Below are 14995 nucleotides of genomic sequence, written 5' to 3' on the forward strand. Positions count from 1 at the left end.
AAATTCTAAACAATTAAAATTGATGCATTCTCACTCCCATTGTTAGTTTGACATTAATGATCATTATTTTTTAAACATACAGTACATAGAGAATGCAGGCTCTATCATGCTTAAAAAGTAAAGGCCTTTAGTTTTAAATTAATAGTGGGGTGAGGATGCACCAATTTTTAATTGTTTATTGTTCAAAATGTCTCAATTAACAACATAGGATTTAAATCACTCTTAGAGTTATCCTATACCACCGCCCAAGGCAGTAACCCGCGGTACCATATTCCCGAGTACTTGGTTGGAATCTTATTGAGGGGAAAAGAAACCCAGCTCAAATTTGCCTCCATCTGAAACAAGGGTCTCATTGCCACTAAGCTTTTCTCCAGGCTTTAAAGTATCAAGAGCCAAATGTAGTGCAGAAAAGCAAAGCAGCCAGTTTGCGGAGAGAAGAGAACCACTGCAACAGTTCTCACGTTACTTGATGATGAATCTCATTATGATCCTCTTCTTTTCTTTTTAACCCTTTTTTCTGGGTATAGGAGAACTGCTGGGGGGAAGTGGAGAGGAAGAATAAAAAAGCTTATTCGCATTAATTTGGGGATGAAATTTCAATGTTGGGAACAACCGATCAAGTGCTGACAAATTGCATAGTCCTACCAAATTATATTTATGGTTATGTGATGGACTTATATTGGATGGAAATAATATTGACGTGTCAAAAGAAAGATGACTTGTATCCCTTCTCATAAGTAAATATAGGTAGAGGAAAAAAAATTAAAAAAAACAAAATAAATAAATATTTTATATATTTATGTTTTTATCATCAGACAATACGCAGATAGTTTTTAACTGTATAAAGAATATTTTATAATCAGTCATTTATTAACCTTAAATAAATCAACTCAACTGCAGAAGTTTTGGAAATGGATAATTCACTAGTTGGCCTGGGTTGGTTTGTTTTGTTTTTTCATGTTCTTCGCTTTCTTTTCTGTTCTGGCCTTTGCTCGTTTGTCGTTTTCGCAGCGTGGTGTCTTTGTTGATTGTTTCTCCTTGTCCTCTTTTGATGATGTTTAATGGAACTTCCACTTGATCACCCAACCAGAAAAAACTGAAACTTTTGTGCCATTCTACTTTGTTAAATTCTGATGGTAAAACAGATGCAGACTAATAATTGTAAAGTTTTTTTTAACATTCTTTTGACAACAAATTTTTTGTGGAATTTGAATTGAGAATCTGTCTCACACACCAATTTTTCCTTGTCTTCCGTTTTTTTTTAGTTTATATAATTTAAAAAATAATTAATAGTCAAAATATGTAAGAGTTGATATTAAAATTTGGATACACAGTCTTCCTTTTTTTTAAAAAAAAAAAGATAAGCAAATAAATAAATATCTACCCTCTCAAATAGTGGACTTTTATACTAGAGAGTACGAGTTTCACAAAGTGTCATATCTTTTATTTGTCCTTTTTGGAGTGATGATAGTACCTTAGTCTTCATATCTTTCACCCCTCAGGTGACATTATCACGTGAAATTCTTCTTGATACTTTACAAAAATTCCTCTTATACTTGATAGACAAAAGCTAATATGGTTAGTTGTTTGACTTGCATGGCATATTGGAATTCAGGTTTATTCTGCTGGTTTAATTGGAGAAGAAGATGAAGTAGAAACCCCTCTCCTCACCAAAAGGGGGAAAACGGTTGGTTCTTGCTTTACAGCCCAGTAGGACTAAAATCTCTCTCCTACAACACATTGTCACAATGTCTGACATGGTGGGCCTACCACTTCCATCATTCTGTATATAAGTCTGCACGGCTAACAAATTGATTTATATCACTACAAAATTTTATACTACTCTTTAGTCTCAAATGCTTGTCCATTTGATGAAGGCACCTACATAAGCTAGTTCGCTAGAATATCAGCAGGATTTATTGAATATGATGATCACAGCACCCTCTTAGATCAAAGCACTTCCCTTGTTTCACTTTTAAAATTATCAATATAATCACAAATTGCATTAACATGAGGAGTGTAATAAAGATAACTACCATTCTGAAAAGTAATCAGAAGAATAGCAAAAAATGAATATAACATTTATTTGATATATGTATGTATAGTGCTTCAAATAGTCATTCTCTTACAAGAGCAGATATCCAATAAGTTCAATGAAAAGTTGCTTTTAGGTTTTCTAATAGGATTCAATCCAATGCGCGTTGAACACATCATGCACTACCGACTCTCTTGATAGGAACTATCAGTTGGAAGAATTCCTTCAGGTTTACTAGAAGAAGTAGAGCTTGAAAGGCCCCTGGCACTGGTCATAAAAAAGGTTGGTTGCTTTGGGGTTGGGAGGCTTGCAATCTCACTTTCAAGCATTATCAAAACTTGTGACATGGTGGGTCTGTCTCCTGGTTCATCTTGTACACACAATAGACTAACTTGTGCACACTTAACAAATTGGTTTGCATTGCAACTTCCACTTAGAGATTGATCCATCAAATCCAACAAGTTATTCTTTGTCCATAGTCTCCATGCCTGCATATTCATTCACATAAACAGGGAATCACCATAATGCAAAAGAACATTAAGCCAAGAGAGGGACAAGATGAAACATACAAAACCAAGTAGGCTGGAAGCTTGCTTGGATTGAAAGAATCCTGTGTTCTTTCTTCCGCTAATAATTTCAAGCATTATTACCCCAAAACTAAAAACATCTGATTTAATTGAGAAAAGTCCATCCAATGCATACTCTGGAGCCATATATCCACTACAAAATGTAAAAGAAAACAAAATCATAATGTTTCTTGCTGTAAACATGCTTGAAGATTAATATTCAATAAGGTAAAGACTCATCAAGCTTACTAAGTTCCAACTATTCTCTCAGTATTAGCCTCTGTCTCCTTGCTACCAAATATTTTTGCGAGTCCAAAGTCTGAAATTTTTGGTTGCATATCCTCATTTAAAAGAATATTACTTGTTTTCAAATCTCTATGAATCACCTTCAACCTAGAGTCTTGGTGAAGATATAATATCCCTCTAGCAACTCCTAGAATTATGTCAAATCGCATTGGCCAATCCAAAATCATTCTTTGTGTACGATCTGCACCAACATTTTCTTTTTCTTTAATTTCATCAAACTTGTGTCATGCTTGAAGCTATAGAGAGTTAAGCGTTGTAACTTACCAAATAAGAATGTGTCCAAGCTCTTGTTTGACATGTATTCATAAAGTAATATCTTTTCTTCTCCAGTTATGCAGTAGCCCCGAAGTCTGACAAGGTTTCGATGTTGAAGTTTGGATATCAAAACAACTTCATTCTTGAATTCCTTCAATCCTTGCGAAGAAACACTTGAAAGCCTCTTTACTGCAATATCTTGACCTCCTGGAAGCTTGCCCTGTAAGAAAAATTATCCATATAGTATATGTCTGTAGTTTAGAAATCAATTAAGAAAGTGGAACTAAATCAATCACCTTGTAGACAGGTCCATAACCCCCACGTCCAAGCTTGTTCACATCTGAGAAGTTATCTGTGGCTAACAGGATGCTATCAAAATCCAAATACGGCACCTCTATCCCTTCACTGTCGTTTTCCTCTAATCTCTCGACATCCAACAAATCTTTGAGATATCTCTCACTGTCGTGTAGGCTCTTCCTTGTTCTTTGAATTTTTCCCTTTTCTGAACACGTATAATACATGCAAACATAAACGCATAATAGAATTTAAGACTTATGATTATAATCTTAACAGTCAGATCATGTTGAATGCTTAGATGTTAGTAAGCAAAAAATGTATTACCTTGCTTAAAGGCTACTTTTCTTCTCCAAAGATAAGTAGGTACAACGCAAGCCAAGAAAATCAAGCTTGAAAATATCGCTGCTAATATCAAAATTTTAGACCTGATTCTTGAAGACACTATTGACAAAGAAATGTATTAGCTTCTACACAAGATATTGAGGAATGCCATTGAAATTGTAAAACCAACGTGTACTTCATTTGCGGGCGCACTAATAATAGTAATAATATTTTCTCGAGCATTTTGGACTGTTAGAGAATCATAATATATTAAAGCTTGACAGCAATCTGAGTACAGAATAGTTAGCCTGACAGCATTAAGTTGCGTCTTGTCAACAGTAGTTAAACTTTCTATGTCTCCATCTATTACACTTGCATATACTGTAAGATTGATGAGAATACTATCAAGACATTCTTTTATACACAGAGACACATATTTATTGCCTCAATATCTAGTCATTCCTATCATTCATTTATTGTTCACGGTTTCTTCTCTAAATAAAAAATGGTGAAAGGTTCAATATTTGTAAAACCAAAGTAAAAAAGCGCACTAGATTCCTTAGCCTCGTATGGAAGCCAAATCTCTATGAATTGAGGCTTGCCATAAGCGTACCGTTCCTTTGTTACTTCTATATCGTCTAGGCGTTATATATATTCAGTAAATTAAACTGAATGGTTGTCATTGGCTCAAAAGGCTAAAATACTCTAGAAATTAGGCATGCTTACTGAGTTCGTATCACTTGGCTCAAACCAAGTAGAGGAATAGTCAAATATGAAAGAATTTAAATACAAACAACAAAGAAGGTTACTCTAATCATATAACTAGGAATTCAATTATATCAATTTTCGGCAAGACAAGACAATTAGGAATTTCAATACTAACAACAAAGAAGGTATCACTAGTTATGATCCTCCACATCAATCTCCTACTCCCAACAATCTTGAAGCCTCCTTGTTTTTGGCCACAAATCCTAATGCTTCCCTACTTGCTAATTCCTGTCCAGGTTACGCTCAAATCATTTTTATGGCTTGGTACACTTGAACAGCTCCCACTTGAGTATATACAGGTACTCTAACATGGAGAATCTAGATAATAATATAAAAAGCCTAACATATCATGACATTTATAAGTTTTTATTTTATTTTATTTTATCTGATCATAACATCTATAAGTTACAAGCAATGCAAGGGCTCATTTCTGTAATTCACATTACCCACACAAACAGGGGTGCAGTGCATGGAGAATGTGCAAAGCCTTTACCTGGCTTACAGCTTAAATCGTTGCCATTCCATCGATAGTTTTTAGCACAGAGGCATCTTCCAACTCCATATCTGGCAGGATTGCAAGTTGAATGAGACCAAGCATTGCAGTCGAGGGAGTTATTACAGGGAGGTTCTTGTGGGGGTAACCAACTAATCATTACCTCGCCTTCACCATCACACTGTTTAGTCACACTAAATGACGGATCAAGCCGGCTCGCAAGATTGCTAGCAGCGCAAGAAGACGAATCCCCGAATTGGATAGAGAACGTTCTCGAGACTGGATCAATGTAATTAATTCTATAACTATCTTTTTCTGTATAATTATCTTTTCTCACCATGAAGTTAACATTCCCGGTTGACAAGTCACAGTTGAAATTGAAGTAAGCGGGATCCCCACAACTTAGCTCAGTGCTCAGCGGATAAGGAATTGTGTCTGTACCGCAAGGTTTGCAAGTTCTTGCTGTTGATTCTGTGCCAGTTTCGTGTTAGACAATCTAAGACAGAATAGATTAAGTAAAGCAAGAATCTTTTTGCTGAGATTATATGGTGATGATTTATAAGTACCTATATCTTGTTTATTTACCAAGACAGAAAGATCAAGGCCCTGATCAGGAGACTTATGAAGAGTAGGTAAAACAGAAGTCCAAATGAAACACGCGTTACTACTGCGATCGGCACTTCTTGATGCATTGTATGAATAAGCCGTGCAACGGAGGCAATCACTAAGGCACTCAGATTGGCACTCTGTTGCATTCGCTGCGTCGACTTGTTTGTCTGGGTTTCTTACTTTCACCTTCTTCAGGTCTATGAATGTTGTCGTGTTTTCCCCACATGATGTTTTATTCCTGATACAGCCTTTGTATACTTCTCCAGGCACAGAAGACTGAATCTGATTCTCCTCCGGCGCCAACTCAGGAAAGAATCCAGGCAAACATTTACAGACAAATTGCTTGTTCTTGATATTGCAACTGCGGAATTTCCCGCAGATGTTAAATACCTTGCACTGGTGATCGGGTTCATGCCACTCTAGCGACCATCCCTGGGCAAGCTCATCCCATTTCAGAAGGCTTATCTCTCCTGTATAATTCATCACTAGCCTTGTATTAACATAATTCGAAGGACGTAAAATACTTGGCCTGCTTTCATTTGCAAAAGTAACATTTTTTGAAGTGAAGTTAGTCAGCAGAAAACTTATCTTGCTGAGCAGTACTTCTGGACCGAAATTTGGATGTGTTTCGCTTGCCCAGTAAACTTGGGTCTGGTTTCTGTATATTTGATAGGGATTGTTCCCTGTTTTTCCCATTGCGAATGCGAAGTCCCCACTCCCTGGATCATCAGAAGCTTTCCAAGAAGTCAAGACTAAATCTTTATCCATTTTCATGCCCACCAGGAATGTGTCCGTCGGGTGTTCGAAGCTTTGCCAGTAGGTCACTTGAAATTGATCGTCTCCTAGAATTAAGTTCCCAGAATCCATAAGCTTCACTGTCGAGTTAGCGATAGAAGATGCATGACCGGGTCTGATTCTGGAAGACCAATAACGTGTCCCCTCTGTATCTAATACAATGAGATTTCCATCTTGGGAAATTTGAAAATTTCCAGCTTTTGAAGCTGGGATGGGATTGTCCCTGTTAGCAACCCAGACAACTGTATGTTGTTCTAACCTATGATACCTTATTCCAAGGTATTTGCCGTTTGAGCTTGCATCAAGGGTGAAGAAACCCAGTTCAAAGCTTTTTCCAACTGAAACGAGCTTGGAATGTTCACTGTCAATTAAGTTTTCACCGATCTTCAAAACATATCTAGCTAAGCAGGGCGGAGCAAGCCATAGTAAAAAAGCATAAAGTAGAACAACAGTTATCATGTTAATACGCAGGAGACAAGAGAAGATTATTCACTTTCTAATCCTTCTTCTGGCTACCGTTGTAAGAAACTCCGATCGAAGCAAGCTACACGCATGTGAGAGCGTAGATTGAAACACAATTGTTACGCCACTTTTGTCTTACCTCCCTGTTACCTCTTCTATCTCTCGTTTGTAAGGATTTTTTTTTTTTTTTGTGTGGCGGTGAGCTGATCTTTCTATCTATCTTTCTTTGTTTTTTATATGACTTTGATTATGATTCTTCTTTTGCTTGTATCATGAAACAAATAGATCAAAAAAAAAAAAGAAATCTATGGAAGTAGATAAAGTATTTGTGACGTGGAGAGAGTATGTAATTGCTAGCATGCAAGTCAAGGTCGTCGGGCCTCGTTTACTCGTGAAAATCCACCATGTCTTGCGTCCGTGGCGTTTGTATTTATCTTGGTGGGGACGTTTTAGACGCGTCCAGTTTCGGTGCTCAGCAGTATTCATCATAAAAAAATATTTGGACCATTTTTTATCTAAATGGTTTAGATTTTTTTAATTTTAATTTTCATTTTATAAAAATATTTTTAGTTTTTTAATTTTAATTTTATAAAAATAAAATTAATAATTTTTTGATAAATATTTTCATCATCAATTTTGATAGTATTAATTCAATTTGAGACTCTACGTATTGCTGAGCACCACATTACTCATCATAAAAAAGCATCTGAACCATCCAGATTTTCATCTAGATGGTTCAAATTTTTTCAATTTTAATTTTAATTTTATAAAAATAAAATTTATAAATTTTTTGATAAATATATTTATCATCAATCTAGATAGTACTGATTAAATTTGAATGGGTCAATTTAATATTATAATTTTTATAAATTAACTATCTGAATGTACTCTAAACAGTCCAGATTCAACATTAAATTTTTATCTACAAGACCTAGATTTAAAATTTTTATTTTTATTTTATATTTATTAAAATAAAAACTTATTAAAAAATTTAATATTAAATTTGTCTTGTCCAAAGTACATTTAGATAATCAATTTATAAAAATTATAATATTGAATTGAATTACGTAGAGTCTCAAATTGAATTAATACTATCAAAATTGATGAAGAAAATATTTATCAAAAAATTATTAATTTTATTTTTATAAAATTAAAATTAAAATTAAAAAAATCTGTACCATTTAGATGAAAATTTGGATGGCTCAAATGCTTTTTTATAATGAGTACCACTGTTGAGCACCGCGACCGGACGCCGTTTTAGACAGAAGCATTAATAATGGACTAACAATAAGTGCTCAACTTCAATGCTCATCATAGCATCACACTGATGAGCATATGGTAGTCATTAATGTGACAAAATTTGAATTATTTAAATTTAAATCTGAACTATTCAAATTTTGATTTGGATAGTAAGTATTATTTTAAATTTTTATTTTACTCCTTTCATTAAAAAATATAAAATATTTTTAATTAAATATTATTTTTAATAAAGTAATTATTTATCTTTAAATCAATAATATCCTTTCATATTTATTCGTATTTAATAATGTGTTTCACTTTAAAAAAATATAAAGTCATAAGGGCATTTTTTTAAAAAATATAATAATTACACCTTAAAAAACTTACAATGTCTTACATTTTTTAACATCTAATTCCTTAAAAAATATTTTTAATAAAAGGCGTATATTTATTACAATAAAATTTTATAAAAATTATAAAATATTATGAAAAAATTTATAATGTTTTTGTTATCAATGTGATCTAAATTTAATTTAAAGTGTTCAATTTAATATTAAATTTTTTATAAATTTTTATTTTGATAAATATACTATTTAAAATTAAAATATGTAAAACTGGCATTTTTTAAAAAATTACAAGTTAAAAATTTTAAATCTAGATTGTGTAGGTACATGTAAATAATCAATATATAAAAATTATAAAAATTAAAAATTAAATTAGATCCTTCAAATTAATGGACTAACAATAAGTGCTCAACTTCAACGCTCATCATAGCGTCACACTGATGAGCATATGGTACTCATTAATGTGATAAAATTTGAATTATTTAAATTTAAATCTGAACTATTCAGATTTTGATTTAGATAATAAGTATTGTTTTAGATTTTTATTTTACTCTTTTCATTAAAAAATATAAAGTATTTTTAATTAAATATTATTCCTAATAAAGTAATTACTTATCTTTAAATCAATAATATCCTTTCATATTTATTCGTATTTAATAAAGTATTTCACTTTTAAAAAAATATAAAGTCATAAGGGTATTTTTTTTAAAAAAAATAATAATTACACCTTAAAAGATACAATGTCTTACATTTCTTAACATCCAACCCCTTAAAAAATACTTTATATTTTTTAATAAAGAGAGTATATTTATTACAATAAAATTTTATAAAAATTATAAAATATTATGAAAAAATTTATAATTTTTTTGTTATCAATCTGATCTAAATTTAATTTAAAGTGTTCAATTTAATTGTATAAATTTTTATTTTGATAAATATACTATTTAAAATTAAAATATATAAAACTGGCATTTTTTAAAAAATTACAAGTTAAAAATTTTAAATATAGATTGTGTAGGTACATGTAAATAATCAATATATAAAAATTATAAAAATTTAAAATTAAATTAGACCCTTCAAATTAATTTTAAATCAGATTGACGATAAACAAATTTTTTTATAATTTTTATAAATTTTTATTTTAATAAATGTAAAATAATACTTTAAATATAAGGGTTTACGTTTCTTGCGATGAATGACGCATGATACTCTTGTCCAGTTTATCATGAAAATAATAGATCATCAAATCCAACAGATCTAAGAATTCAGAACAAGTATAAAATAAAATAAAATTTCTCTGCAATTAATTTGGAGATAAAATATTTATTGCAATATAAAGAGGCAAACTATTAGCGTAGGTTACGAGCAAGGGTAGAGTCAAAAAATTTTACTGGTAGCCAAAATGAAAAAGCATACATGATAATTGAAATAAAATTAAATTTATATATAACACTAATATGAAATAAATATATTAATTTATAAATTTATATTTAATTTTACACACACATATATATAATAAAAATAAATATATATCTTCATTTTTAAAATTTTGTTCATTAATTTTTTTATGGCATGAGAACAATTAATTATTATATTTATGATAAAATTTTTAAAAATTTTATTTTTAATATAAACTGTCATTAAATTGACAAAAATTTTATCTTCTCTATAAACATTAAATAATTAATTTAAATACACTTTTAGGATTTAAAATTCTGTTCAATATAAAAAAATTCTATTACTTACCTATTGAATTTATCATTTAATTTTGTCAATTGATATAATATTTATTTAATATATTTTGAAAATTTTTGTTGCTATGCTTTATAAAGTTTGATAGTAATAATTCTTATATTTTTTAAAATATAAAATAAAAGTAAAATAAAATGATATCAATGTTTTAAGAGCAATTATAATGTTATCTTGTTGAAAATAAGTAAATTTTGTAATAACTATATCCTTAAACTATTACAACAGTTGTACTATTATAAAATTGAAATGAAAATTCTATTTAGTATTTTAAAGCTTCTATAATGTATTAACTTAAAAAATTAAAAATATATAATTCTTACATTTTATTAAAATAAATTAAAATGTTAGGGAGCTATAACCTCTGCTCATCCTCTTGTCTCCACACCTGATTACAATGTAGATGTTATACTGAAAAAAATATATTCTGGTGCGAAGAATGCCTTGCACATAATTAAAAATGGTTGTCTTCGAATTGGGATTCTCTTTCCTGCACACTCCTGTTTGTGATTGTTAGGATCGGCTGCAGCGCTTCTCTCAGTGCTCTGATGATGAATCCCATCATGATCTCCTCCGCGTTTTTCTATGCATTCTGCACTGCAAACAAAATATTTGAACCATGTGTGAATTTTTTGACCTTTTACTTTACATGTCAAAAAAACAGAGAACCTTATACATTTATTCAATTAATTAAGTATGTATAATCTTGAAACGCCATGATAAGTTTTTACAAATTAAGATGATCAACTAAGTCTAATACCTTTACTTAACTCATCGATTAAAAATTTTTAATAAATAAAATTGGGAGGGAGTGTAATTTATAAAAATGTTAGTATTTATGCACTAATTTACAATAGAGGATACAATTCAAAGAGGTGGCTTAAAATAAAAAGAAAAACAATACAATTCAAATAAAGGACGGGTTGGTTGGCGTTTGGTAAGCAAGGCCAAGATCGTTGACTCAAGGTCTGGCCATTCCTCACTGGGTCCGCCTGGCCCTTGGTCTTCGCTTTCTTTTCTACTCTTCGTTTTCGTGATCTTCGTCTTTTGTTCCTAGCTCGATTCTCGCGTCATTGTGATAGAGAAATTTTGTACCAAGAATAATATAATATTGGGAGATTTTTTTTTTTTAATATAATACAAGAGCTTAAATCAAGCCCTGGCACCAGGCATGCCCTTGTTCAATAAACGAAAAAGACAATCTGAGGGTAAACTAATAGTATAAAAACCGCGCTACATGACCAGAACTTGTTGAGCAAGATGGTGGGTAGCTGCGTTTGCAGTACGCGGGAAGTGTGAAAGTTGCAAGGTCCAATCTCGCCTCCTAAGATTAACGATCTCTGCTAGAATGTCTTTATTAGGATTAGCGCTAATGTCTGTGCATGAACTTAATCTTATGGCTTCCGCGGAGTTCAATTGGAGTTTCACATTTCGAAAGCCCATCTCCCAAACAAAGTGTAGGCCGTGGAGAATTCCCAAGAGTTCTGACAAAAGACTATCTCCTTCGTTCATGCTATGGATAAATCCTACCAAAAAATTTTCTGTGCGGTCCCTAACTATCCCTCCACATCCTGACTTTCTTATTAGAGTTGAAAAACAAACGAACCTAACCCAGATGAGTTTGGCCAAGTTCAAGCTTTTAAGCTTGATTTTTTTAAAATATTTTACTTTTTAAAACCCGACCCTTTTATATATAAAGTTCAGGGTCAGGCCCGTAAGCGCTTTTTTTTTTGAATTTTTAAAAATTAAATTTTTAATTATAATATTTCATATGTTTTTAAAAATACAAATTATAATGTTTAAAAATTAAAAATAAATAATAAAAATTGTAAGTTTAAAGTATAAACATATATTCTAAAGTTTAAGAAAAAATAAAAACGAGTCTAAAGAAGTCACCCGAGCCTTTTTTTCAGGGCCTATCAGGGCCAAACTTAAAAACTTAATTTCTTTAAAAAATGTCATTTTTTTAAAACCCAAATTCCTATAAAAACAGGTTTAAACTGACAGTCATTCAAGTCCAGCTTTTATTCTTGACTCTATGTATCAGAGTAAGCTCCATCAACACAAATTGAGACCCAATCATGCTCTAGTGAAGTCCACGTCTAATAGTTATTGCCGAATTGCCCCGCTCCAATTTATACCCGACGCCTTCCTTCTAGCACCAGTCAAAGACTTGTAAATACCATTGGCTTTTGCTCAAAGGGCTTTGTTAAACTTGAATTTTCCTTCAAAAACTCTTTCATTTCTCCTCTTCCAGATAAGCCAGCGCACAACAGTGAATAAAGCTAGCCTGTCCACAAAAGCACTGTTACCCTTCCACTTAAGGTTGCGCTTGATATAAGCTTCTTTCATGAAGTTAAAGAAATCATCTCGTTTCTCTAGGTCCACTATATTAGTCCAGAGAGACCTTGAGCTAGGACAATCTCGTAAAACGTGATAATTTTGGGAGAATTAGGATTAGGTTGCTCGTCACACAATTTTTTTCCGCCCTAACTCACAAACACAATTGTGTATCAAAAAATTCATTGACAACTAATACCATAAATTAGCTTTCAGCTTTTGAGAGAATATTTGAAGATTCGACTGAAAACATCTTAGCTTGGTTTTGGCCCTAACTTAAATTTTTTAACAAAATATGAAAATAATTTTATTAACTAGCAAAATATTAGATGTAGTAATTTAGGCCAAGCTCAACTAGATAACTCAAATAAACTAAAAAAAGCTTAAGGCCAAATTTAAGAGTTTAAAAAATTTTATTTACTTTAAGCTTATTTGATTCTCCCGAAAAAATTTAAGCTAAGCCCGAATATTTAAATTTATTTTTTATTATTCATAAAATAAGAGACAAATTGAAAATATAATTTTTTAAAAAAATTAAAATTAGGTAAAAATAAAATAATATAATATTTAATAATTCAAGTGTTCTAGCCAGCCTGAAAACCCAAGAGGTTAGGGTTGGGCTTATATATATGAGCTTTTTTTACATGTTTGGGTATTTTAAGTTCGATTCGAATTAAGCTTGAGCCACTCGAATGGCTGGCTCTACAAAAAATATAATTATAATTACTTACAATAGCTTTTTTATAAAACAAATATTAGAATTTAAAGTATTAATTTTTTTACATTATATATAATTAACAATTATTCATTATTTTCATATGACATAGAGTTAAAAACTTCAATTTTTAAAAATATTAGGAAATTGAGATCATAAAAAATATCCGGACATAAAAGTAACATAACACATAAAAATATTAAAATATTAAGTGAAATAACACTATAAAATAATTAAATTTTACAAAAAAATTGATGAAAAACAAAATACAAATATTTTTTTAAGTTGGGGCTAGCCAACTTCTCCTAGCAAAGTGCTAGGCTATAGTTAGGCAAACGAGTTATAAACTAACTAGCGAATTAGCCTATACAAATGAGGGTTTGTGTAGGTTAGGTTGAGCTAACCTACCAGGGATTAAAAAAACTTAATCCAACCTGCACACTAGTGGGCTAAGGTCAATTCACAAAATGTAATTTTGATTTTCTTTTTTTTTTGGCTTGGAATGATTTAAAGTTTATAATCAACATATCATATCATATATATGTGTATGTATGTATGTATTCAAATTAAATCACTCCTCTAAATCTTATTTGATAAATCCCACATAATAGGCTTTATTTTATTACTAGTCTTAAATAAACTCAAGTTATTTTGGCCAAGGCCATTGCATCAAATCCAATTTTTCTAATGCCAATAAAAATCTAAAATGGCCTGTTATGCATTCTTAAAAGGCCATTGCACTTAAAAAAATTTAGAATCCAAACCTTTTTGACTTGGATATCCTATTGAAAGTAAATTTGAATAATACAAATAAAATTGAGAAAAAAAAAGAAATAAAGATGAAATTGATAAAGGAAAAATAATTATACTATGAAATAAAGAGAAAATTAGTAAGGAAAAGGAATAACAAGATAAGAAAAATTGGAAAAGGAAACGAGACATTTTATTCACTTAGAGATCTAATGCTTTGTATATGGCCTCTATCTAGGCCTTCAATTATTAAAATCTAACCCTAATGTTATAAAGGAATAAAGAAAATATAATAGTATAGCATGTAATTTTTGAAAGTTATAAGGCATTAACCATGAGAAAACTCCTCATAAGTCATCCATTAGAAGGTTATGAAAAATGAAGAATCCTAAGTATTAGAAGTTACAAACATCTACTCATATAATCATATAATACTCATAACAATTAAAAATATTTTCAGTATCACAAAATATTTAAATGTAATTTTGATATTATTTTTACTTGGTTTTCATGGATTATGTATTAAATAGAAAAAGGAAACCAAAATATTAAAAATATTTTGCTAAATTTTTAATATTAATCATCTTCTCTCCCAAAATTATCTTTTCCATTGAGAAAGAATATCTAGACATAAACCCATATTAACTTTTTCAACAAATTCATATTCGTAATTTCAATCAATAGATATTCCAAGATCAACAAATAATGAATATTTAAAATATTTTTAAAAAAACTTATAAATCATAAATTCACAGACTGTAGCAGAAATTTCATTTATAAATTGTAAGAAAGATTTATATTATCATTGAAATATAAAAAATATATTTAAAAGTTATAAATTATAAATTTAAAAAATATTGTTATAATTGTAGATTTATAAGATGATACATTGCAATTGAAAAGATTAATTTTTTTTTTCAAAGCTAGCCTGTTTAATCTCTTAATTTTGCA

The 14995-nt window shown here is 30.5% G+C and overlaps 1 protein-coding gene across 5 annotated transcripts; it reads right to left on the minus strand.

Moving 5' to 3' along the window:
* Positions 1-2060: 2060 nt before the first annotated feature.
* On the minus strand, positions 2061-7104 carry LOC129313311 (G-type lectin S-receptor-like serine/threonine-protein kinase At4g03230). Of its 5 annotated transcripts, none has more exons than XM_054956270.1 (8): positions 5608-7103; positions 5042-5512; positions 3784-3900; positions 3459-3664; positions 3172-3382; positions 2851-3088; positions 2686-2755; positions 2061-2523 (listed from the first exon to the last, which is right to left on the minus strand). In XM_054956270.1, the coding sequence occupies exons 1-8, from the start codon at positions 6902-6904 to the stop codon at positions 2218-2220; spliced, it is 2916 nt and encodes a 971-aa protein (XP_054812245.1). In that variant the 5' UTR covers positions 6905-7103; the 3' UTR covers positions 2061-2217. The 5 variants fall into 5 exon arrangements, 4 of the variants coding, with proteins under 4 accessions (XP_054812245.1, XP_054812244.1, XP_054812246.1 ...); XM_054956269.1 differs by having other exon boundaries at positions 2605-2755; positions 5608-7102; XM_054956271.1 differs by lacking the exon at positions 2851-3088 and having other exon boundaries at positions 2345-2523; positions 5608-7104.
* Positions 7105-14995: the final 7891 nt, after the last annotated feature.

This window comes from Prosopis cineraria, unplaced genomic scaffold, assembly GCF_029017545.1.
Source record: "Prosopis cineraria cultivar Desert tree isolate PC_DT_omini unplaced genomic scaffold, ASM2901754v1 PC6, whole genome shotgun sequence".
In the NCBI taxonomy this organism is placed as follows: Eukaryota; Viridiplantae; Streptophyta; class Magnoliopsida; order Fabales; family Fabaceae; genus Prosopis; species Prosopis cineraria.

What these genes read in the sequence shown, in the direction of transcription:
- LOC129313311 (XM_054956269.1), bottom strand. Translation starts at nt 6,904, where the DNA reads ATGATAACTGTTGTTCTACTTTATGCTTTTTTACTATGGCTTGCTCCG. An exon ending in CGATTTAAGCTGTAAGCCAG is followed by an intron (nt 3,901 to 5,041) that starts GTAAAGGCTTTG and finishes CTTTGTCAATAG; the next exon opens with TGTCTTCAAGAATCAGGTCT. An exon ending in CTTGGACACATTCTTATTTG is followed by an intron (nt 3,089 to 3,171) that starts GTAAGTTACAAC and finishes ATGTTGGTGCAG; the next exon opens with ATCGTACACAAAGAATGATT.